We start from the raw sequence: 24,978 nt of genomic DNA on the forward strand, positions 1-24,978 counted from the left end.
GGTCCCTGGTGGACTGGTGGAGAATGACAGCTAGGGACAAAGAGTCACACTGCGAACAGAGCCATAATAAACAGAGTAAAATAAGTGACTTGTGATGATTTAAGTTGGAGTAAGTTAAGCATTACAGTATAAAACATTCATCTGTCAAAACCTTTAAAATTAAAAAATTAAAAAAAACTTTGACGGTGAAAGAGAATTGAAATGTGACATGTTATATTAGAGACATTACGTTGTTTTGTTTGCAGTGCACATTTAACCAGTCAGTCTTTTGAAATGTTCACTCCTCACTGGAAGACGAAAGCACCAACCTCTCCTTGTTTCATGTTTATAAGATTTTTCTGAGCTGTAGAAATAGCAACCGAAGAGATCAAAATGTTAAGATATGAGCACTTTATTTTGTTTAGTCTACAGTTGCCTATACAAGGAATTTTTACTGTAATGAATGAAGAATTAAAAATGGACCCCTGAAAGACATCCTGACATCACCATCTGCTGGTGATAAAACTACACAGCAGCATTTCCTGCTGTTAATAATTTATCATGTGACAGTTGTAAGTAAAAGAGAAAGTAGATTTTGACATTGTGGATCAGAGCTGAGACGCCATTACAGGGTGTGAGATCTCTGCTGTAAAACACTCATTTGAAGGATTTCAAGTGATCAAGTGAAGGAACAGTAACTTGGTGAGTCTGACTACTGAAAGATCATTGAGACATCAAAGAAAATGGCTGAGAAAATTGCTCTCTTTGAAAGTTTCCTGAGTTGCCATGTGTGTTCAGAGACTTTCAAAGATCCTGTGTCTCTGAGCTGCAATCACAGATTTTGTTCAAGCTGTCTGCAAAAATTCTGGGAACAAGCTAAAAACAAAAACTGTCCCATTTGTAAAAGAAAATCCTCAAAGGAATTTCCAGCAGTGGACTTTGCACTGAAAGAACTCGCTGACTCATTTGCTCGGAGACAAAAAGTTGGATCATCTGAGACTGAAAAAGGAGAAAAGGAGGTGGTGTGTAGCAAACATCAAGAAGAGCCTAAATTGTTCTGTAAAGATGAGCAGAGAGCTGTGTGTCCTGTCTGTGAGGTTTCTCTCCACCAGAGTCACAAGGTGGTTCCTGTAGAACAAGCAGTCAGTGACCTGAAGGACCAGCTGAAATCTGACTTAAAGTCTCTACAGGACAAGAGGAACAAATACAAACAAGTGGAGAAAACATACAATGAAGTGATTCAACACTCCAAGAAGCAGCTGTTGTCCACAGAGAGGAAGATCACAGCAGAGTTCAACAAGCTCCACCAGTTCCTGAAAGAGGAAGAGGAGTCCAGACTGGCAGCTCTGAGGGAGGAAGAGGAGCAGAAGGGGAAGACTATCAGCAGAGAGATGAAGAGGATTCAGGAGCAGATCTCCTCTCTGTCAGACAGTATCTCTGCTGTTGAAGAAGACCTGCAGAAACAAAAGGTGTCATTCCTCAGCAGTTATAAACCCACTCAGACCAGAGCCAGAGCCCAGTGCTCACCGTCAGATCCACAGCTGGTCTCAGGAGCGCTGATAGATGTGGCCAAACACCTGGGCAACCTGTCCTTCAGAGTCTGGGAGAAGATGAAGGAGAAGGTCCACTTCAGTCCTGTCATTCTGGACCCAAACACTGCAAGTCCCTGGCTCTATCTGTCTGATGATCTGACCAGTGTGAGACATGGAGACACAAAGCAGCAGCTCCCTGATAATCCAGAGAGAAACACGGAGTATACCCATATTTTGGGCTCTGAGGGCTTCAGCTCAGGGAAACACATCTGGGAGGTGGAGGTGGGAGACCATCCTATCTTGAATGTGGGTTTGGCTAAAGAATCAGTTGACAGGAAGGGAAAGTTATTTGCTACACCAAAATATGGAATCTGGTGTTTGTCGCATCGCAGTGGAAAATACACTGATGTTGTTGGTGAGACTGTCAGTGTGAAGAAGAGTCTCCAGAGGATCAGAGTCCAGCTGGACTATGACAGGGGGGAGGTGTCCTTTTACGACCCTGAAGACATGACTCACATCTACACTTACAGAGACACTTTCACTGAGAAACTCTTCCCATTTTTCTGTATTGGACCAGCTGGTGATGCTAAAACCACTGATATCAAAATCTGTCAAACTCAGATTTCTCTGTGATGTTCAGGAAGGTTTGTGTTTTCAGCATTTTGGTTTTACTTTTCTATTATTTTTTCTTTTATCTGAAGCAAATTTGATTTGGTGTTGAGGGTCAATTGATGTTTTTGCTCATTGAAACAAATTATCCAAAGTGGTTTTCACGTACAAAACAGACACATGTACACCTCAATAATTGTTTTTAATAGAGAATTCACCGTAAAACTTTTACATATATATTCTGACTTCGATATCTATTTTGATCACATTATCAAGGTAAATAAATGTTGATTTGTCATCTGAGGTGAACTTTTATACAAATACAAATCAAAGCTGTTTTTGTTATAACTTTTTATCCTGGTTAGTAGCATCTTGTTTTTAATCAGACCACAATATAATATAGATATAATAAACACTGTAATGACTGTACAAAATACTACAGTTGAGGAGATTTTTAATCATTCATAATAATTAAACTTCAATCTTCTGATGAGTTATTTCAATTTTGATCATGTTTTAATTTCATTTTTTACACTTTAAACTCAGAGTCTCAGTGGTTCAGTGTATCAAAAATCATTCTGGCTCTGATTGATTATTCTGATTGATTATTATTTGTTCTTTTGTTCTTCAACAGAACTGATTTGTTGTTGAGGGTCACAGATATTGTTTTTTCTTGTTTTCATGCAAAAACATGAAAACTTAAACCATTGTTCTCATCTGAATTTTTGAAAGACGTCGAGCCGTTCAGGATTTAGTTGTTTTATATTTAGAATAAATTTATTAAAGATGGTAACTCTGTTATGTTTACTGTTTAATGGATTTGAACAGAATATTTACTTATGTTGTTAAATATTCTGATTCTGCTTTCTTGTCTTTCAAAAATAGATTTAGTGTGTAAGTTAGTTTTGTCGCCTCTTAAAATAAAGATGAATTCACAAGAAAATATGGATACAAAATGCTGAAACTGTTTCACATCATCAAGAGACAAACTTTACAAATCAAAGCTGTTAATTATCCTGGTTATCAGCATCTTGTTTTCAGTCAAACAACATTGTATAGTAGTATATATCCACTGTACCGAATGCTTTGATTGATTCAGTTTGGTGACAGTTTCAGTTGTCAGATTTAGATTTTTATATTTTTGGGTCTTTTGATGAGTTATTTCAGTTGTGAATCTGTTGTTTTATTCTTTGGAAACAAGTGTTTTAATATAGTTTTATTTTAATTCAGTGTTTAATTCTGACAGTGCTTCTGCATACTGTGTGTGTCATTTTGGTGGTGTATGCATGGATTGATAAACTGCAATGTTGAGATGATGATCAGCATAAAATAAACAAAACCAACCAAAACAATTTAGTTTAATTAGTTTTTTTCTGAATCAACTATATTTTATAAAATGTACATCTGATGGATGCTGCTTGTCATGATGTGTAATTAAATCATCAGCAGTTTTTATTCTAAATGTGTGTCAGTCAGAAAAGGAGATACAGGTTGTTTCACTTTCTTTACAAACATCTATCAAATAGTCATGTGACTTTACAAAAGGTAAAATCTCACAAAACAATTATACAACCAGTTTTTGCAAAATACAATATTCTTATTTTATTAATGGTTTAAATCTAAATTTCTTCTTTTCAAAACAACAAATTTTTTACTGAAGCTGTTTCAACTTCAGTTTTCAGAACACAGTCTCATAATCTTTGTGTCACCTCTTCAACATTTATGGACAGTCTGAACTTATTTAGTTAATGTTTCCTTTTATAAAGTCACATGACAAATTAACTGATTGTAGAGAAAGAAAGCTGAAACAACCTCATACCACCCTGATGATGCTAAATAGACAAAACATGTGAGTAATAAAGCGTGACATATTAGAAAATAGTTGTGCAACCTGTTTATTTTAATGGAGTCGTGTTAATTCTCACACTGGTCTGCACCTCGCTGTGTGTGTCAGATACTGAAATAGTCAGAAAAGGAGGGAAAACTTTATTAAACAAATCCTCAGATGATAAAACTGAATGTATGTGTGTTTACCCTCCACTACTTCAAGACATGAACATAAACTCTAAAAGAGGCTGTTCAATTTAAAAGAAATCATTTACAACAGTTTCCTCCAGAAATATATCTGTTTTCAGTTTGAGACTTTATATTTCTTCATTTAAGGTGTTGATAAGGACTGTGATTTAAGTGTTATGTAAAGGTTATTTGTATGTCAGCGTTCATCATTTTAACTTGAAAGATTAAACTGAAAAACTTGAAGTTGTGTGTTTTTTCATTCAGTCTGGTTCAGCAGTGAGTAGCAGCAGTTCACTCATGATGAGAAGACTTTGTTCTGTGACATGATGTCAAAGGTAAAACACTTTATAATCCTGCTGGTTCCTCATCACTTGATGTTCTGTTGAACAATGTTCACTTTGAATTAAAGGATGAGGCTGAAGATCTTCTATTTTTCTTACTGTCATCAAATGTCATGAACAGATCAAATGTCTGTCCTTCAACACTTCCTGTCCCCAGCCTGTCTGACACTCAGTCCCAAACACATTGGTTCCTATTGGAGATGTGAATCTTTAAAAATGAGTCACAAATATATTTTGCCTCCTGCCAAACACTTTATGCCACAAATATTTCACTGTAAAAATACAAATCAGTGTGTTCTGAGCATTAGAAATGAGAATTAAATCAAGAGATAGTAAAATGTTTCCCTCTGACTTAACTTAACTTAACCAACTGCATGATTAAATGCTCCAAGGGACAGTTAAATATTAAAGTTTTTATTTTGTAAAAAACAAACAAAAAATATTGCTGCTGTTGTTAAGTATTGTAACAGTCTGTTATAGACCGACTCATTGGAGAGAGGAAGCACTGAGGGTTTGTGTAGGAAGAGCTGAAGTGATTGGACTCTAAAATTATTCGACTCTTCAGCAGAATTAAGATTTTCACTCAAGATTTGATTCTTTAAGCAGGTTTAGTCAGTCAGCACTATACCATGAGTACAGAATTTAATAACATGGATATATTGTTCTTCATGTGAACGCCACAACATGGAGACAAAATACGATGTGGTGTATTTCTTTGAGTCTTTCTCTTATAAGTTTTAAGTTTAATACTAAGTTGTGGGTGACCTGAAGATTTATTGGCCCATCTGAAGATTTCCCACAACAACACATTCTGCTCATTTTGAACACTAGATATTTTATTTCCACTTTGTCACATTTTTCCATGCACATTATTGTTTAATCAATAGTATCAACTCTGTAACAAAATCTTGAAAACATGGATTGATAAATTGCCATCTACATGGTTTGTTCAATAAAGCATCAATTTCAATTTTAAATAAAAACAAATCTTCAGATTGGATTATATCTCTGACACAAGTCTTTTCTGCTCTGAAGAGGCTCACATCCTCTGTGCTGTTGTACCATCATCATTAAAACTCAGTTGTCCAAGATACAGATTAGTACTGAGTTTAATACATCTTCATCACCTTTCTCCCTGTGTTGCAGAAAAACTCCACTCAACTGAGAGGATAGTATCTATATTATTTTGAGGTTTTTTTCTTCCCACCAAACACTTTACGCCACAAACATTTCACTGTTAAAATGCAAATCAGTGACATCAGCGTGACTGACAGCAGCAACAGTGTGATTACATCGATTGAGTGGTACTGAATCCAAGACATCTTGTAGGAGTCGGTCTTTAAGTGAGCTGCTCCCTTGTGTCTCATGACAAACTCGATCCAGAACACGGCTCGGTCCAGAGGCTTCATGGGCTGGTCTCTGTGCAGCCTAGAGAGCTCCTGCATGTTCTCCCTGTAGGACGGCTGGTGAAGCACCTCCTTCACCGCCTCCAGGAAGTTGTCTTTGTTTAATGTGCCAATGTCCAGCACTTTGGCAACGCCCCTCACTCTCATCTTGAACAGGTTATCATCCTGGTCAAACATCAGAGGAAGGCCAACGATGGGAACTCCGTGGAAGATGGCCTCGTGAAGTCCGTTGGTGCCTCCGTGGGTCACAAAAACTCTGGTCTTTGGGTGTCCTAAGAGGTCATTTTGAGGCAACCAGTCCAGCAGCAGGGTGTTGTTTCCCAGGGTGGACGGTCTCTTCCCGGTATGCCTCCAGATGACCTTCTGAGGCAACTGTGCAAAAGCGGCAGCCACATGTTCTGTTATATCCTCAGGGAAATTCCCCACCAAGGTCCCCAAGCTCATAATAATGACACCGTGCTCTGCAGAGCTCTGGACAAAGTCCTCCAGATCTTGAGGAAGCGCTTTGGGGGATTTACACTGAAACCCGCCCATGTAGACAACGTTGGGCATGGTGGGACGAGGGAACTCAAAGGTGAAGTCAGTTCTCATCAGCCAAATATCTGCTGCCTGAACAAGCTCATCATAGTGGACGTCAGGACCGAAGTGACGTTGGACAAATGGTGTGTAGTGAGAGTCTTTTATTATCACCCGGACATTAAGTACCATTAATGAGAAGATAACATTCTTTACCCTTTGCCAAAAACTCATCCTATCAGTCAGTTCAGTGCCTGGTATGGGGACGTATGAGAGCGGTGAGGGGGCAACTGTGTGATGTCCGTCTTCCATGATTGCCCATCGTACATTGAGGACCAGAGGCAGACCCAACCGATGAGCCAGAAGAACCCCTCCGCCGAAGCAGGGGTCAGTCAGAACAACATCGTACTTGGCCTCTTGGAAGAACTGCATCAGTTTAGCATCCTCAAAAATCTTCTGCATTTTATCAACCACAGCTTTGTGAACATGATGCATCATCTTCATAAACTCCTCCCAAGCTTTGATTAAAGCTGAAGGTGAAGTGTGGAGCTCACGCCGGAGCTGCAGCAGTCTTGTTGTAAAATAATTCATGTTGTTCACATCAAATCCAGGAACAACATCGAGGGTGATTGACTGGTAGTGATGGGACTCTGCTTTGATGTACCAGCTTTTTTCGGGCCGGATCACTGTGATGTGGTGACCTCTGGAGTGGAGCTCTTGGATGAGGACCTTCATGTTGATCCAGTGGCTTCCCTCCGCAGGGAAAACAAGGACTTTCCCTCCATCAGCACTGAGAAGAGAGCAGAGCAGTGCGGCCAGTGTCACCAGTCTCAACTGGATCATCTCTGAAGTGAAGCTGGAACCATAAAAACAAAGAAGAGATGCAACTTGCATGCAACAGGATGACTTCATATATAATACTGTGTCAGGAAGGTTTTAATGTTCACTATTGATTTGCTAATATTCTTTTTAACGGTTTTCTGATCCAACACAGTTTGGAGTTCATTCTTAAAATAGTTGCAGTCAGTCAATAGTAAGAAAAAACAGAGATTTGGAGAACCTTTTTGGTTGAACCCTCTGTCTCTTTAACTTTCTATTCATAAATCTTCAATCAGAGAGCAGAGTGTCAGTAAGACTCCCAGTTTCATGCTGTTGTTTTAAATAACAGAATAAAGTCAGTCACATCAGATGAAGTGAGATGGTTGCAGGTTGCACAGTTTCTCTATGTTTGTTAATTTCTGCTTCACGTTTATGATCTTTATAAACATCATGTCATCTGAGAATGAAACAGTCAACATATTTAACTGTGATAATGATCAGTGTTGTTATTCTACTACTTTTTGCGGTAACGTAACTTATTACTTCAAAACAATACAATACTTTCAAAATAAAATAACGCAATTACAATTATTGAAATTTATATGGGCTCGTTACTTGTTACTTTTGTCTTACGTGAAAATAGTGGACAACTGCAGAGGATAGCAGACAAACGCACACACAACACAACACAAACACATCATCTGACCTTTACCGTGTCTCAGAGCAGCGTTGTAAAGTCATGTCAAAGTCAACTCATGGTAAAACATAAGCTTTGTCTCTGGAGTTATAACGTTATATATTGTAAATAATATCTGTTACTGAACTTCTGCTGCTGTTCCTGGTTTGACTTCTGGATCTGCGGTAAAACGCGGAGCGGAGTTTTAATTGTCTTTCTCTTATGTTTGTCAAACTGGATTGAACTGAACTGATTTGGAGTTTTGGGGAAAACAAAACGGATTATTTACCGAGTGGATTGAACTCTGAGATTTTGGGACGAGTTATACTTTTGCATTAAAACAAACGCAAAAGTTACTTTCCCTAGTAACTAATCACTTTATATGCAGTAATTGGTTAAGTGATTTAATTACTACTTTCAATAACTTGCCCAACACTGATAATGATTAAATAACAGTGAATGTCTTTTCTTGAACATTTGATCACATTTTGAAATTCTTGGATGCCTCAACAATTGCTTTATTTTTTCAATCACATCAACAGATTTTCATTTAAAGGAACTTTAAACTATCAGACACAATAAATGTTAACAAGATGAGAAATCACTTCACTTAGTTCAGTTCATTCCAATAAAAAACTCTTGAATCTATTGACTTCAAATTACATTTTACTGGACTGAACATCTGTCATACCTGACATATTTGCTCCAGTACTCTGATATGAAATGAATCCACTCCTACATGCACACGTCCCTCACAACTCTTCTATTTCTTCCGCAGAGAGATAAATAAGTCAAACATCAGTTTGTGCTTCTGTACGTTTTGGGATACCTGCAGTCTGAAAGGCTGAAGGTTTAACACTTATCAACAAGCTCAGTTTGCACCTTGTTGTGAATATGTGATGCAACCTGAGTGACAACATCTTGATTCAAAGACAATAATTCATGTTTTACTTACAGTGGAAAGGTGTTGTACAGCAGATTAACAGTCTGTTTGTCTCAGAGTCGACAGCAGATCTACACTTTTTATTGTTGTGCGACTGAAAAGTCTCACATTGAATGTTGTGTAATATCCTGATCAAAGTTCATCATTCAGAAGTGACTTTCTCTCTGAACAGACTCATGAAACAGATCACTGTCACTGCAGTTTTTACATTTCAGAGCGTTTATTGAAACAAATGATCAAACAGAGAAATGTTAGTGAGAGTTTGAAGAACAGTTCCTGATGGTTATAAGAGACATGCTGCCATGTTGGAGGAGTTACAACAAAACCAGAGAGCTCAAAGACTGTAATGTTCACACCTCTAGTTTCTCTGTTATAGATACATCATAATCATGTAGTGTGTGATTAGAAAGTTTATAAATATTTTACTATTAAACAACTTTGGCCTGAATTACATTTTTCTTACTCTGTGTGTTTTTGTATTTATATGGGTCTCTTGTTATTTTAATGTTTAGTCTGGATTGTTTAAAAAAAAAAAAAACTGCTACAAAAAAAGAAGCAAATGAAGATCTAAACCTTGAAGTTATTATATTTTTTACATTCAAAAGATTGTAAAGACATTGACAGAACATTTATGTGTTGTTTTCAACTAAGTCTTTAATTGATATGATAATCATTCCAACCAATGTATGATGGGATAGACACAACTCATCCTAATACTATGAACAAGAATAAAAGGTTAAAGATTATGAGTGGGTGAATGAATAAACACCTATATAAAAGAGAATAAGTGAGGGGGAAAAAATATGAAAAATTAAACTTTGCAAGCCTTAATTTTAGGCTTTTTGTACAAGATTAGACAGGTCAAATTGGGATTTAATTAATAATTTTAACCTTGTACCTGTATTTTCAGGATATACCAAATATTCAATGAAACTGGATGAAATAAACACAATCATACTGACGTGTCAGCAGAACATGTTTCCTGTTAAAGTTACATAAATTATTATTAAATAAAATGTTGAAAAACTGTTTTAGTGTCAGTCAGTCTTTTGAAATGTTCGTTCCTCACTAGAAGATGAAAGCACCAACCTCTCCTTGTTGCATATTTATAGGATTTTTCTGAGCTGTAGAAATAGAAACAAAATAGATCAAAATGTTAAGACATGAGTAGTTTACGTTGTTTAGAATGAGGAACTAAAAATGTAACTTTGAAAGACGTCCTGACATCACCATCTGCTGATGACAAAACTAAGTGTCAGCTTTCCTTCTGTTAATATTTTTTCCTGTGACAGTTGTAAGTAGAAGTGGAAGTAAATTTTGACATTGTGGATCAGAGCTGAGACGGCATTACATGGTGTGAGATCTCTGCTGGAAAACACTAATTTGAAGGATTTTAAGTGATCAAGTGAAGGAAAAGTAACTTGGTGAGTCTGACTATTGAAAGATCATTTAGACACCAAAGCAAATGGCTGAGAAAATTGCTCTTGTTGAAAGTTTCCTGAGTTGCCATGTGTGTTCAGAGACTTACAGAGATCCTGTGTCTCTGAGCTGCAACCACAGCTTCTGTTCAAGCTGTCTGCAAAAATTCTGGGAACAAGCTAAAAACAAAAACTGTCCCATTTGTAAAAGAAAATCTTCAAAGGATCATCCAGATGTGAACTTTGCACTGAAAGAACTAGCTGACTCCTTTGCTGGGAGACAGAAAGCTGGATCATCTGAGACAGAAAAAGGAGAAAAGAAGGAGGAGGTGGTGTGTAGCAAACATCAAGAAGAGCCTAAATTGTTCTGTGAGGATGAACAGAGAGCTGTGTGTCCCATCTGTGATTTTCCTCACCAAATCGGTCACAAGGTGGTTCCTGTAGAACAAGCAGTCAGTGACCTGAAGGACCAGCTGAAATCTGACTTAAAGTCTCTACAGGACAAGAAGAACAAATACAAACAAGTGGAGAAAACATACAATGAAGTGATTCAACACTCTAAGAAGCAGCTGTTGTCCACAGAGAAGCAGATCAGAGCAGAGTTCAACAAGCTCCACCAGTTCCTGAAAGAGGAAGAGGAGTCCAGACTGGCAGCTCTGAGGGAGGAAGAGGAGCAGAAGGGGAAGACTATCAGCAGAGAGATGAAGAGTATTCAGGAGCAGATCTCCTCTCTGTCAGACAGTATCTCTGCTGTTGAAGAAGACCTGCAGAAACATAACGTGTCATTCCTCAGCAGTTATAAACCCACTCAGACCAGAGCCAGAGACCAGTGCTCACTGTCAGATCCACAGCTGGTCTCAGGAGCGCTGATAGATGTGGCCAAACACCTGGGCAACCTGTCCTTCAGAGTCTGGGAGAAGATGAAGGAGAAGGTCCACTTCAGTCCTGTCATTCTGGACCCAAACACTGCAAGTCCCTGGCACTATCTGTCTGATGATCTGACCAGTGTGAGACGTGGAGACACAAAGCAGCAGCTCCCTGATAATCCAGAGAGAAACACTAAGTATTCCAATGTTTTGGGCTCTGAGGGCTTCAGCTCAGGGAAACACAGCTGGGAGGTGGAGGTGGGAGACCATCCTGGCTGGAATGTGGGTTTGGCTAAAGAGTCAGTTGACAGGAAGGGAGTGCGACAAGCTTCACCAAAATATGGAATCTGGTGTTTATTCCATCGCAGTGGAAAATACACTGATGTTGTTGGTAAGACTGTCAGTGTGAAGAAGAGTCTCCAGAGGATCAGAGTCCAGCTGGACTATGACAGGGGGGAGGTGTCCTTCTACGACCCTGAAGACATGACTCACATCTACACTCACAAAGACATTTTCACTGAGAAACTCTTCCCATATTTTTATATTGGAGAGGCTGGTGATGCTAAAACCACTGATATCAAAATCTGTCAAACTGAGATTTCTCTGTGATGTTCAGGGAGGTTTGTGTTTTCAGCATTTTGGGTTTACTTTTCTATTATTTTTTCTTTTATCTGAAGCAGATTTGATTTGATGTTGACGGTCACTGAATTTTTTTGCTCATTGAAACAAATTATCCAAAGTGGTTTTCATGTACAAAACAGACACATGTTCACCTCAATAATTGTTTTTAATACAGAATTCACTGTAAAACTTTTACATATATATTCTGACTTCGATATCTATTTAGATCACATTATCAAGGTAAATAAATGTTGATCTGTCATCTGAGGTGAACTTTTATACAAATACAAATCAAAGCTGTTTTTATTATAACTTTTTATCCTGGTTAGTAGCATCTTGTTTTTAATCAGACCACAATATAATATAGATATAATAAACACTGTAACGACTGTACAAAATACTACAGTTGGGGAGCTTTTTAAACTTTCATCATAGTTAAGTTAATTCATAATTAAGTTATTTCAGTGTTGATCATGTTTTAATTTCAGTTTTTACACTTTAAACTCAGAGTCTCAGTGGTTCAGTGTATCAAAAATCATTCTGGCTCTGATTGATTATTATTTGTTCTTTTGTTCTTCAACAGAACTGATTTGTTGTTGAGGGTCACAGATATTGTTTTTCCTTGTTTTCATGCAAAAACATAAAAACCTAAACCGTTGTTCCCATCTGAATTTTCCGTTATGTTTACTGTTTAATGGATTTCAACAGAATATTTACTTATGTTGTTAAATACTCTGATTCTGCTTTCTTGGCTTTTAAAAATAGATTTAGTGTGTAAGTTAGTTTTGTCACCTCTTAAAATGAAGATGAATTCACAAGAAAATATGGATATAAAATGATGAAACTGTTTCACATCATCAAGAGACAAACTTTACAAATCAAAGCTGTTAATTATCCTGGTTATCAGCATCTTGTTTTCAGTCAAACAACATTGTATAGTAGTATATATCCACTGTACCGAATGCTTTGATTGATTCTGTTTTGTGACAGTTTCAGTTGTCAGATTTAGATTTTTATATTTTTGGGTCTTTTGATGAGTTATTTCAGTTGTGAATCTGTTGTTTTATTCTTTGGAAACAAGTGTTTTAATATAGTTTTATTTTAATTCAGTGTTTAATTCTGACAGTGCTTCTGCATACTGTGTGTGTCATTTTGGTGGTGTATACATGGATTGATGAACTGCAATGTTGAGATGATGATCAACATAAAATAAACAAAATCAACCAAAACAATTTAGTTTAATTTTTTTGAATCAACTATATTTTATGAAATGTACATCTGATGGATGCTGCTTGTCATGATGTGTAATTAAATCATCATCAGTTGTTATTCTAAATGTGTGTCAGTCAGAAAAGGAGATACAGGTTGTTTCACTTTCTTTACAAACATCTATCAAATAGTCATGTGACTTTACAAAAGGTAAAATCTTACAAAACAATTATGCAACCAGTTTATGCAAAATACAATATTTTCATTTAAACTCATTAATGGTTTAAATCTCAATTTCTTCTTTTCAAAACAACAAATTTCTTACTAAAACTGTTTCAACTTCAGTTTTCAGAACACAGTCTCATAATCTTTGTGTCGCCTCTTCAACATTTATGGACAGTCTGAACTTATTTAGTTAATATTTCCTTTTGTAAAGTCACATGACAAATTAACTGATTGTATATAAAGAAACCTGAAACAACCTCATACCACCCTGATGATGCTAAATAGACAAAATATGTGAGTAATAAAGCGTGACATATTAGAGAATAGTTGTGCAACCTGTTTATTTTAATGGAGTCGTGTTAATTCTCACACTGGTCTGCACCTCGCTGTGTGTGTCAAATATTGAAATAGTCAGAAAAGGAGGGAAAATTTTATTAAACAAATCCTCAGATGATAAAACTGAATGTATGCGTGTTTACCCTCCACTACTTCAAGACATGAACATAAACTCTAAAAGAGGCTGTTTAATTTAAAAGAAATCATTTACAACAGTTTCCTCCAGAAATATATCTATTTTCAGTTTGAGACTTTGTATTTCTTCATTTAAGGTGTTGATAATGATTGTGATTTAAGTGTTGTGTAAAGATTATTTGTATGTCGGCGTTCATCATTTTAACTTGAAAGATTCAACTGAAAAACTTGAAGTTGTGTATTTTTTCATGCAGTCTGGTTCAGCAGTAAGTAGCAGCAGTTCACTCATGATGAGAAGACTTTGTTCTGTGACATGAGGTCAAAGGTAAAACACTTTATAATCCTGCTGGTTCCTCATCACTTGATGTTCTGTTGAACAATGTTCACTTTAAATTAAAGGATGAGGCTGGAGATCTTCTATTTTTCTTACTGTCATCAAATGTCATGAACAGATCAAATGTCTGTCCTTCAACACTTCCTGTCCCCAGCCTGTCTGACACTCAGTCCCAAACACATTGGTTCCTACTGGAGATGTGAATCTTTAAAAATGAGTCACAAATATATTTTGCCTCCTGCCAAACACTTTATGCCACAAATATTTCACTGTAAAAATGTGAATCAGTGACATCATCATGATTGACAAAAGCAGCCGCCACGTTATATTTTCTAAATTCTGTTCTCTGTATCACTAGTGCAAATAGTACATTTTGTTTAAAAACTTCTCATAAAATAAATGTTAAGTACTTAGAATTTATATGAGCTGTAATGTTTTTATTTTTATTATTAAGGAAGAAAAAGATGATAGAATGTAGCCATTTCACCTTTTATTTCTCATATATGATGAAACTAAAAAAGCTTATGTATGAGACAAGGAACTGTACTTTACTGAGTTCAGAGTGAAATATTTTACTCTGAGGGACATGCTGGCACCACCATCTGCTGGTGACAGAACTACATAGCAGTGTTCCCCTCTATTAATAGGAACTGAAAGCAGATTTTGACATTGTTGACCAGAGCTGAGACGTCATCACAGGGTGAGAGATCTTTGCTGAAAAACACCTTTGAAGGACTGAATGTAGAAAGCTGAAGAAACAGTACTTTGGTGACTTTTCTTATACTGAAAGATAATTTAGATATCAAATCAAATGGCTGAGAAAATTGTTCTTTTCGAAGGTTAAAACATTAAGAATTAAGAATTCATACTTTTCTCTTTGAGACTTTGCATTTTGTAAAAACAGAGAATAAGGAGTGTTTGTATATTCTGGGAGAGTAATAAGAAAATTGATTAACTCAAAGACTGTAATGTTGACACCTCTTGTTTCTCTGTTAGAGATATTGTTAGGTGGAGCAGAGCAGGTGGACCCAAATGAAGAAGACTGCAGGCTGAAGAATAACTCCTTTATTAAAGACTCCTGCAGGCAAAAATAAATCTGGTAGGTCAAAAGCAAAACTGAACAACGCAGAGCAGAATAAACTGAACTGAACTGAACTGAAAACCAGGACTTAAATACAAACTGAACTAATGAAACAACAAAGAACAGGTGACAAGACACAAGATCAGGCCTGGAGCTGATTGGCTGGGGAAGACACAGGGAGCAGGGCAGAGCTAACAAGACCTGATGCAGGACAGGTATGGAGGGAAAAGCAGAAAAAACGCAGGAAGAAAAACCCAGAGCAGCAGTCAAGAAACCAGAAAACACAATCCTCTTCATAACTAACCAACATATATAAAACCGTCTAAGAATATACATGAATATAATCTAAATACACAAGTAACATACTTATTTACAATTTAACAATGATGCAGTTCAAATGTGGCACACAGACTGTAAATGCAAATACTCAAATCTTACATAAACAAATGTTAAACTCTTAGTCACATTACACCACTAATATGAAAGCAAACTTCAATGTTCTATACAAGAGCCTTCTCCCACTCAGTCCAGTATAACAAACAGGGAAAAAGTCTGGGGACATTTGGTTGACTGGTGGACAAGAGCAACTAAGGAATATAGAGCCAGACTGTGACAGGATAATGACAGATATATAATAACCTGTAGTTGTTCACAGAACATTAAACTATTAAAACAACTTCTCTGTGTTTTTGAGATGCTTTTTTCTCGAGTGTCATGTTCTTTTCTTTTGGAGTGTATCATGTCATTTAAATTTTTAATCTGAACTCTTGGGAAAAATAACTGCTGCAAGAAAAGAAGCAAATGATCTAAAAAATCTGGTTATGATACTTATACATTCAAAATATCTTCAGGACATTAACAAAACATTTATATGTTGTTTCCAACTAAAATATTTTATTATTTGTTATTCGTGTAACTGAGCAGAAAGCTCATTAAGACCAGTTGCAATTAAAGACAGATGTGAGTGGTTATAAATGATGGATGACTTTATTACGTTCACAACAAAAATTCTAAATTATTAAAACAAATACTTTAATTGAAATCTTACAGAATTAAACAGATAAATACTGGCTGTCACTAAGTTTACACCCAGAAATATAAAACACTCATAAAGTAATACAACACAGTTAAACCTTGTGCTGTTTCAGTGTCTGCAGAAAAGGGAGGCTGAAGCACATTACACACTTCTGCACAAGCACACAAAACCACACATGCAGCTAACTGAAAAGGTGTGATTGTGCACTATACCGCCACCATGTGCAGGGAGGGGGAAGATCACCAGTATCCTATAAAAAAAAATAAAAAGTGACTTGACTGAAATAAATAAAAAAAACCTGGGCTGAAACCTAAAGACACTCAGCATTAAATCTGCCCATCTACTAATAAGTATAATTAAGAACAAACATCAAGGTGGACAATCGAAGAAAAGAAATGAGTGTTAGGCCTGTTAGATATTTGACAATAAATAAACAATGTGACATAAAAGCAGCATAATAATTAAAACAAAGCAGCAGTGGCCAGGTCCTACAATACAAGTAGAGGTAAATGTGAGGGTGTTAGGTCTCCAGGTATTCAAAGAAAGATCTACAGACATTTAGATCATTTCCCTCATTGAAGTGAGTAATGATTAAAGGCTATAGACTATATCAGGGACTGTTGAACACTCTCAAATTATCTAAAATACAGAATACACTTTTTAAGCCACATGTCATGTCCACACTATCAAGGCAAAGATTTAAAATATTTAGAAACACCAAGTTGACTAAAATATTTCACCAAGTTTAAATGAAACACAACATACCTCTCTCTGGCCTCTCTTTTGTCCACCAACACTCACGCTGACTACCTGTTCATGTGCTCTGAGAGGTGAAGTACCCAAGACCAAAGCGGGAGGAGGGGGCAGCACTGTGAGTCAACCTGCAGGGTTTTATTCAAGAACATTTCAATCTGTCACATTTGTTTTGCAGTTGTTAATCTTATGATGATGACCTTTCCACCAGTGCATGATGTGATAGACTCAAATTCTCCTGTGACCCTGAACAGGAAAAAGTATGAATGAGTGACTGAATGAGAACATGTGTGGAAAAGAAAAAACAGCAATAAGTTGTACAAGATCAGAAAAAAATGGTCAGTGAAGGTTAAATTAAAAAACTTTGAACTAGCGCCTGTATTTAAAGTGAACCCCAAATATTTAATCTAACTGACATGCGAGCAGAAAATGTTTCCTGGTACATGTTCCTGTTGACTGAGAAATAAAAATGTTGTAAAACTGGTTTAGTGTCAGTCAGCCAGTTGAAATGTTCACTCCTCCCTGGAGGACTAAAGCACCAACCTCTCTTTGTTTCATGTTTATAAGAAAATAAAAACAAAAGTAGATTTTGCCATCGTTGATCAGAGCTGAGACACCATTACAGGATTTGAGATCTCTGCTGGAAAACACTCATTTCGAGGATTTCAAGAAGGAACTGTAACTTGGTGAGTCTGACTACTGAAAGATAAGTGAGATACCAAAGCAAATGGCTGAGAAAATTGCTCTCTTTGAAGGTTTCCTGAGTTGCCATGTGTGTTCAGAGACTTTCAGAGATCCTGTGTCTCTGACCTGCAACCACAGCTTCTGTTCAAGCTGTCTGCAAAAATTCTGGGAACAAGCTAAAAACAAAAACTGTCCCATTTGTAAAAGAAAATCTTCAAAAGAAGATCCTGGGGTGAACCTTACACTGAAAGAACTAGCTGACTCATTTGCTGGGAGAAAGAAAGTTGGATCATCTGAGACAGAAGAAGGAAAAAAGAAACTAATGGTGGTGTGTAGTAAACATCATGAAGAGCCTAAATTGTTCTGTGAGGATGAACAGAGAGCTGTGTGTCCTGTCTGTGACGTTTCTCTCCACCAGAGTCACAAGGTGGTTCCTGTAGAACAAGCAGTCAGTGACCTGAAGGACCAGCTGAAATCTGACTTAAAGTCTCTACAGGACAAGAGGAACAAATACAAACAAGTGGAGAAAACATACAATGAAGTGATTCAACACTCCAAGAAGCAGCTGTTGTCCACAGAGAAGCAGATCAGAGCAGAGTTCAACAAGCTCCACCAGTTCCTGACAGAGGAAGAGGAGTCCAGACTGGCAGCTCTGAAGGAGGAAGAGGAGCAGAAGGGGAAGACTATCAGCAGAGAGATGAAGAGTATTCAGGAGCAGATCTCCTCTCTGTCAGACAGTATCTCTGCTGTTGAAGAAGACCTGCAGAAACACAAGGTGTCATTCCTCAGCAGTTATAAACCCACTCAGACCAGAGCCAGAGACCAGTGCTCACTGTCAGATCCACAGCTGGTCTCAGGAGCACTGATAGATGTGGCCAAACACCTGGGCAACCTGTCCTTCAGAGTCTGGGAGAAGATGAAGGAGAAGGTCCACTTCAGTCCTGTCATTCTGGACCCAAACACTGCAAACCCCTGTCTCTATCTGTCTGATGATCTGACCAGTGTGAGACGTGGAGACACAAACCAGCAGCTCCCTGATAATCCAGAGAGAAACACTAAGTATTTCACTGTTCTGGGCTCTGAGGGCTTTAGCTCAGGGAAACACAGCTGGGAGGTGGAGGTGGGAGACCATCCTCGCTGGAATGTGGGTTTGGCTAAAGAGTCAGTTGACAGGAAGGGAAAGCGACATGCTTCACCAGAATATGGAATCTGGTGTTTAAAGCATTACAGTGGAAAATACACTAATGGTCTTAATAAGACTGTCAGTGTGAAGAAGAGTCTCCAGAGGATCAGAGTCCAGCTGGACTATGACAGGGGGGAGGTGTCCCTCTACGACCCTGAAGACATGACTCACATCTACACTCACAAAGACACTTTCACTGAGAAACTCTTCCCTTTTTTCAGTTTTGGACCAGCTGGTGATGCTAAAACCACTGATATCAAAATCTGTCAAACTCAGATTTCTCTGTGATGTTCAGGAAGGTTTGTGTTTTCAGCATTTTGGTTTTACTTTTCTATTATTTTTTCTTTTATCTCAAGCAGATTTGATTTGATGTCGAGGGTCACTGAATTTCTTGCTCATTGAAACAAATTATCCAAAGTGGTTGTCACGTACAAAACAAACGCATGTTCACCTCAATAATTGTTTTCATTAGAAAATTCACTTTTAAAAGACTATTAAATATATTATTATTATTATATTATGTATATATTCTGACTTTGATGTCTATTTAGATCACATTATCAAGGTAAATAAATGTTGATCCGTCATCTGAGGTGAACTTTTATACAAATACAAATCAAAGCTGTTTTTAACTTTTTATCCTGGTTAGTAGCATCTTGTTTTTAATCAGACCACAATATAATATAGATATAATAAACACTAATGCACTAAGTACAAAATACTACAGTTGGAGAGCTTGTTAAACTTTCGCTATATTAAAACATCAATCTTTTAATGAGTTATTTCAGTTTTGATCATGTTTTAATTTCATTTTTTACACTTTAAACTCAGAGTCTCAGTGGTTCAGTCTATCAAAAATCATTCTGGCTCTGATTGATTATTATTTGTTCTTTTGTTCTTCAACAGAACTGATTTGTTGTTGAGGGTCACAGATATTGTTTTTTCTTGTTTTCATGCAAAAACATGAAAACCTAAACCATTGTTCTCATCTGAATTTTTGAAAGACGTCGAGCCTTAAGCCGTTCAGGATTTAGTTGTTTTATATTTAGAATAAATTAATTAAAGATGGTAACTCCGTTATGTTTACTGTTTAATGGATTTGAACAGAATATTTACTAATGTTGTTAAATACTCTGATTCTGCTTTCTTGGCTTTCAAAAATAGATTTAGTGTGTAAGTTAGTTTTGTCGCCTCTTAAAATAAAGTTGAATTCACAAGAAAATATGGATACAAAATGCTGAAACTGTTTCACATCATCAAGAGACAAACTTTACAAATCAAAGCTGTTAATTATCCTGGTTATCGGCATCTTGTTTTCAGTCAAACAACATTGTATAGTAGTATATATCCACTGTACCGAATGCTTTGATTGATTCAGTTTTGTGACAGTTTCAGTCGTCAGATTTAGACATTTTATATTTTTTGGTCTTTTGATGAGTTATTTCAGTTGTGAATCTGTTGTTTTATTCTTTGGAAACAAGTGTTTTACTATAGTTTTATTTTAATTCAGTGCTTAATTCTGACAGTGCTTCTGCATACTGTGTGTGTCATTTTGGTGGTGTATACATGGATTGATAAACTGCAATGTTGAGATGATGATCAACATAAAATAAACAAACACCAAAACAATTTAGTTTAATTAGTTTTTTTCTGAATCAACTATATTTTATAAAATGTACATCGGATGGATGCTGCTTGTCATGATGTGTAATTAAATCACCAGCAGTTTTTATTCTAAACGTGTGTCAGTCAGAAAAGGAAATACAGGTTGTTTCACTTCCTTTACAAACATCTATCAAATAGTCATGTGACTTTACAAAAGGTAAAAACTTACAAAACAATTATACAACCAGTTAGGACCAGTTAGTCTCATAATCTTTGTGTCACCTCTTCAACATTTATGGACAGTCTGAACTTATTTAGTTAATATTTCCTTTTGTAAAGTCACATGCAAATTAACTGATTGTGTATAAAGAAACCTGAAACAACCTCATACCACCCTGATGATGCTAAATAGACAAAACATGTGAGTAATAAAGCGTGACATATTAGAGAATAGTTGTGCAACTTGTTTATTTTAATGGAGTCGTGTTAATTCTCACACTGGTCTGCACCTCGCTGTGTGTGTCAAATATTGAAACAGTCAGAAAAGGAGGGAAAACTTTATTAAACAAATCCTCAGATGATAAAACTGAATGTGTGTGTGTTTACCCTCCACTACTTCAAGACATGAACATAAACTCTAAAAGAGGCTGTTCAATTTAAAAGAAATCATTTACAACAGTTTCCTCCAGAAATATATCTATTTTCAGTTTGAGACTTTGTATTTCTTCATTTAAGGTGTTGATAAGGATTGTGATTTAAGTGTTGTGTAAAGGTTATTTGTATGTCGGCGTTCATCATTTTAACTTGAAAGATTAAAGTGAAAAACTTGAAGTTGTGTATTTTTTCATTCAGTCTGGTTCAGCAGTAAGTAGCAGCAGTTCACTCATGATGAGAAGACTTTGTTCTGTGACATGATGTCAAAGGTAAAACACTTTATAATCCTGCTGGTTCCTCATCACTTGATGTTCTGTTGAACAATATTAACTTTATATTAAAGGATGACGCTGGAGATCTTCTATTTTTCTTACTGTCATCAAATGTCATGAACAGATCAAATGTCTGTCCTTCAACACTTCCTGTCCCCAGCCTGTCTGACACTCAGTCCCAAACACATTGGTTCCTACTGGAGATGTGAATCTTTAAAAATGAGTCAAAAATATATTTGCCTCCTGCCAAACACTTTATGTCACAAATATGTCCCTCTGACTTAACTTAACTTAACCAACTGCATGATTAAATGCTCCAAGGGACAGTTAAATATTACAGTTTTTATTTTGTAAAAAACAAACAAAAAACATTGCTGCTGTTGTTAAATATTGTAACAGTCTGTTATAGACCGACTCATTGGAGAGAGGAAGTACTGAGGGTTTGTGTAGGAAGAGCTGAAGTGACTGGACTCTAAAATTATTCTACTCTTCAGCAGAATTAAGATTTTCACTGAAGATTCGATTCCTTAAGCAGGTTTAGTCAGTCAGCACTGTACCATGAGTACAGAATGTAATAACACGGATATATTGTTCTTCCTGTGAACGCCACAAGATGGAGACAAAATACACTGTGGTGTATTTCTTTGAGTCTTTCTCTTATAAGTTTTAAGTTTAATACTAAGTTGTGGGTGACCTGAAGATTTATTGGCCCATCTGAAGATTTCCCACAACAACACATTCTGCTCATTTTGAACACTAGATATTTTATTTCCACTTTGTCACATTTTTCCATGCACATTATTGTTTAATCAATAGTATCAACTCTGTAACAAAATCTTGAAAACATGGATTGATAAATTGCCATCTACATGGTTTGTTCAATAAAGCATCAATTTCAATTTTAAATAAAAACAAATCTTCAGATTGGATTATATCTCTGACACAAGTCTTTTCTGCTCTGAAGAGGCTCACATCCTCTGTGCTGTTGTACCATCATCATTAAAACTCAGTTGTCCAAGATACAGATTAGTACTGAGTTTAATACATCTTCATCACCTTTCTCCCTGTGTTGCAGAAAAACTCCACTCAACTGAGAGGATAGTGTATCTATATTATTTTGAGGTTTTTTTCTTCCCACCAAACACTTTACGCCACAAACATTTCACTGTTAAAATGCAAATCAGTGACATCAGCGTGACTGACAGCAGCAACAGTGTGATTACATCGATTGAGTGGTACTGAATCCAAGACATCTTGTAGGAGTCGGTCTTTAAGTGAGCTGCTCCCTTGTGTCTCATGACAAACTCGATCCAGAACACGGCTCGGTCCAGAGGTTTCAGGGGCTGGTCTCTGTGCAGCCTAGAGAGCTCCTGCATGTTCTCCCTGTAGGACGGCTGGTGAAGCACCTCCTTCACCGCCTCCAGGAAGTTGTCTTTGTTTAATGTGCCAATGTCCAGCACTTTGGCAACGCCCCTCACTCTCATCTTGAACAGGTTATCATCCTGGTCAAACATCAGAGGAAGGCCAACGATGGGAACTCCGTGGAAGATGGCCTCGTGAAGTCCGTTGGTGCCTCCGTGGGTCACAAAAACTCTGGTCTTTGGGTGTCCTAAGAGGTCATTTTGAGGCAACCAGTCCAGCAGCAGGGTGTTGTTTCCCAGGGTGGACGGTCTCTTCCCGGTATGCCTCCAGATGACCTTCTGAGGCAACTGTGCAAAAGCGGCAGCCACATGTTCTGTTATATCCTCAGGGAAATTCCCCACCAAGGTCCCCAAGCTCATAATAATGACACCGTGCTCTGCAGAGCTCTGGACAAAGTCCTCCAGATCTTGAGGAAGCGCTTTGGGGGATTTACACTGAAACCCGCCCATGTAGACAACGTTGGGCATGGTGGGACGAGGGAACTCAAAGGTGAAGTCAGTTCTCATCAGCCAAATATCTGCTGCCTGAACAAGCTCATCATAGTGGACGTCAGGACCGAAGTGACGGTGGACAAATGGTGTGTAGTGAGAGTCTTTTATTATCACCCGGACATTAAGTACCATTAATGAGAAGATAACATTCTTTACCCTTTGCCAAAAACTCATCCTATCAGTCAGTTCAGTGCCTGGTATGGGGACGTATGAGAGCGGTGAGGGGGCAACTGTGTGATGTCCGTCTTCCATGATTGCCCATCGTACATTGAGGACCAGAGGCAGACCCAACCGATGAGCCAGAAGAACCCCTCCGCCGAAGCAGGGGTCAGTCAGAACAACATCGTACTTGGCCTCTTGGAAGAACTGCATCAGTTTAGCATCCTCAAAAATCTTCTGCATTTTATCAACCACAGCTTTGTGAACATGATGCATCATCTTCATAAACTCCTCCCAAGCTTTGATTAAAGCTGAAGGTGAAGTGTGGAGCTCACGCCGGAGCTGCAGCAGTCTTGTTGTAAAATAATTCATGTTGTTCACATCAAATCCAGGAACAACATCGAGGGTGATTGACTGGTAGTGATGGGACTCTGCTTTGATGTACCAGCTTTTTTCAGGCCGGATCACTGTGATGTTGTGACCTCTGGAGTGGAGCTCTTGGATGAGGACCTTCATGTTGATCCAGTGGCTTCCCTCCGCAGGGAAAACAAGGACTTTCCCTCCATCAGCACTGAGAAGAGAGCAGAGCAGTGTAGCCAGTGTCACCAGTCTCAACTGGATCATCTCTGAAGTGAAGCTGGAACCATAAAAACAAAGAAGAGGTGCAACTTTAACAGGATGACTTCATATATAATACTGTGTCAGGAAGGTTTTAATGTTCACTATAGATTTGCTAATATTCCTTTTAACAGTTTGGAGTTCATTGTTAAAATAGTTGCAGTCAGTCAATAGTAAGAAAAAACAGAGATTTGGAGACGGTTGAACCTTCTGTCTCTTTAACTTTCTATTCATAAATCTTCAATCAGAGAGCAGAGTGTCAGTAAGACTCCCAGTTTCATGCTGTTGTTTTAAATAACAGAATGAAGTCAGTCACATCAGATGAAGTGAGATGGTTGCAGGTTGCACAGTTTCTCTATGTTTGTTAATTTCTGCTTCACGTTTATGATATTTATAAACATCATGTCATCTGAGAATGAAACAGTCAACATATTTAACTGTGATAATGATCAGTGTTGTAATTCTACTACTTTTTGCGGTAACGTAACTTATTACTTCAAAACAATACAATACTTTCAAAATAAAATAACGCAATTACAATTATTGAAATTTATATGGGGTCGTTACTTGTTACTTTTCTCTTACGTGAAAATAGTGGACAACTGCAGAGGATAGCAGACAAACGCACACACAACACAACACAAACACATCATCTGACCTTTACCGTGTCTCAGAGCAGCGTTGTAAAGTCACGTCAAAGTCAACTCATGGTAAAACATAAGCTTTGTCTCTGGAGTTATAACGGTATATATTGTAAATAATATCTGTTACTGAACTTCTGCTGTTCCTGGTTTGAGTTCTGGATCTGCGGTAAAACGCGGAGCGGAGTTTTAATTGTCTTTCTCTTATGTTTGTTAAACTGGATTGAACTGAACTGATTTGGAGTTTTGGGGAAAACAAAACGGATTATTTACCGAGTGGATTGAACTCTGAGATTTTGCGATGAGTTATACTTTTGCATTAAAACAAACGCAAAAGTTACTTTCCCTAGTAACTAATCACTTTATATGCAGTAATTGATTAAGTAATTCAATTACTA

At 37.3% G+C, this 24,978-nt stretch overlaps 4 protein-coding genes and 1 pseudogene across 5 annotated transcripts; 3 read left to right on the forward strand and 2 right to left on the reverse strand.

Moving 5' to 3' along the window:
- The first annotated feature begins 513 nt into the window (after nucleotides 1–513).
- Nucleotides 514–4,379, forward strand: LOC137168602 (nuclear factor 7, brain-like). The gene has a single exon (XM_067571294.1). It carries the CDS (start codon nucleotides 723–725, stop codon nucleotides 2,142–2,144), a length of 1,422 nt encoding a protein of 473 aa, XP_067427395.1. The 5' UTR covers nucleotides 514–722; the 3' UTR covers nucleotides 2,145–4,379.
- Nucleotides 4,380–5,292: 913 nt separating this feature from the next.
- Nucleotides 5,293–8,065, reverse strand: LOC137168594 (UDP-glucuronosyltransferase 2A1-like). Of its 2 annotated transcripts, none has more exons than XM_067571269.1 (2): nucleotides 7,931–8,065; nucleotides 5,293–7,255 (listed from the first exon to the last, which is right to left on the reverse strand). In XM_067571269.1, exons 1-2 carry the CDS (start codon nucleotides 7,957–7,959, stop codon nucleotides 5,659–5,661), a joined length of 1,626 nt encoding a protein of 541 aa, XP_067427370.1. In that variant the 5' UTR covers nucleotides 7,960–8,065; the 3' UTR covers nucleotides 5,293–5,658. The 2 variants fall into 2 exon arrangements, with proteins under 2 accessions (XP_067427370.1, XP_067427381.1); XM_067571280.1 differs by having other exon boundaries at nucleotides 7,925–8,065.
- A 2,101-nt stretch (nucleotides 8,066–10,166) lies between these two features.
- LOC137168610 (nuclear factor 7, brain-like) lies at nucleotides 10,167–11,912 on the forward strand. The gene has a single exon (XM_067571306.1). The coding sequence runs from the start codon at nucleotides 10,303–10,305 to the stop codon at nucleotides 11,728–11,730; it is 1,428 nt and encodes a 475-aa protein (XP_067427407.1). The 5' UTR covers nucleotides 10,167–10,302; the 3' UTR covers nucleotides 11,731–11,912.
- Nucleotides 11,913–17,578: 5,666 nt separating this feature from the next.
- Nucleotides 17,579–19,445, forward strand: LOC137168656 (nuclear factor 7, brain-like). The gene has a single exon (XM_067571396.1). It carries the CDS (start codon nucleotides 17,579–17,581, stop codon nucleotides 19,004–19,006), a length of 1,428 nt encoding a protein of 475 aa, XP_067427497.1. The 3' UTR covers nucleotides 19,007–19,445.
- Nucleotides 19,446–21,993: 2,548 nt separating this feature from the next.
- On the reverse strand, nucleotides 21,994–24,737 carry LOC137168636 (UDP-glucuronosyltransferase 2A1 pseudogene; annotated as a pseudogene).
- Nucleotides 24,738–24,978: the final 241 nt, after the last annotated feature.

The sequence above is a fragment of the Thunnus thynnus genome, chromosome 2 (genome assembly GCF_963924715.1).
Source record: "Thunnus thynnus chromosome 2, fThuThy2.1, whole genome shotgun sequence".
NCBI classification, from domain to species: Eukaryota; Metazoa; Chordata; class Actinopteri; order Scombriformes; family Scombridae; genus Thunnus; species Thunnus thynnus.

Excerpts from the sequence above, each read along its gene's own strand:
- LOC137168602 (XM_067571294.1), top strand. The coding sequence starts at position 723 with ATGGCTGAGAAAATTGCTCTCTTTGAAAGTTTCCTGAGTTGCCATGTG.
- LOC137168594 (XM_067571269.1), bottom strand. The coding sequence starts at position 7,959 with ATGACTTTACAACGCTGCTCTGAGACACG. Across the intron at positions 7,256-7,930 it reads CAACGCTGCTCTGAGACACG|CTTCACTTCAGAGATGATCC; the intron begins GTAAAGGTCAGA and ends TTATGGTTCCAG.
- LOC137168610 (XM_067571306.1), top strand. The coding sequence starts at position 10,303 with ATGGCTGAGAAAATTGCTCTTGTTGAAAGTTTCCTGAGTTGCCATGTG.
- LOC137168656 (XM_067571396.1), top strand. The coding sequence starts at position 17,579 with ATGGCTGAGAAAATTGCTCTCTTTGAAGGTTTCCTGAGTTGCCATGTG.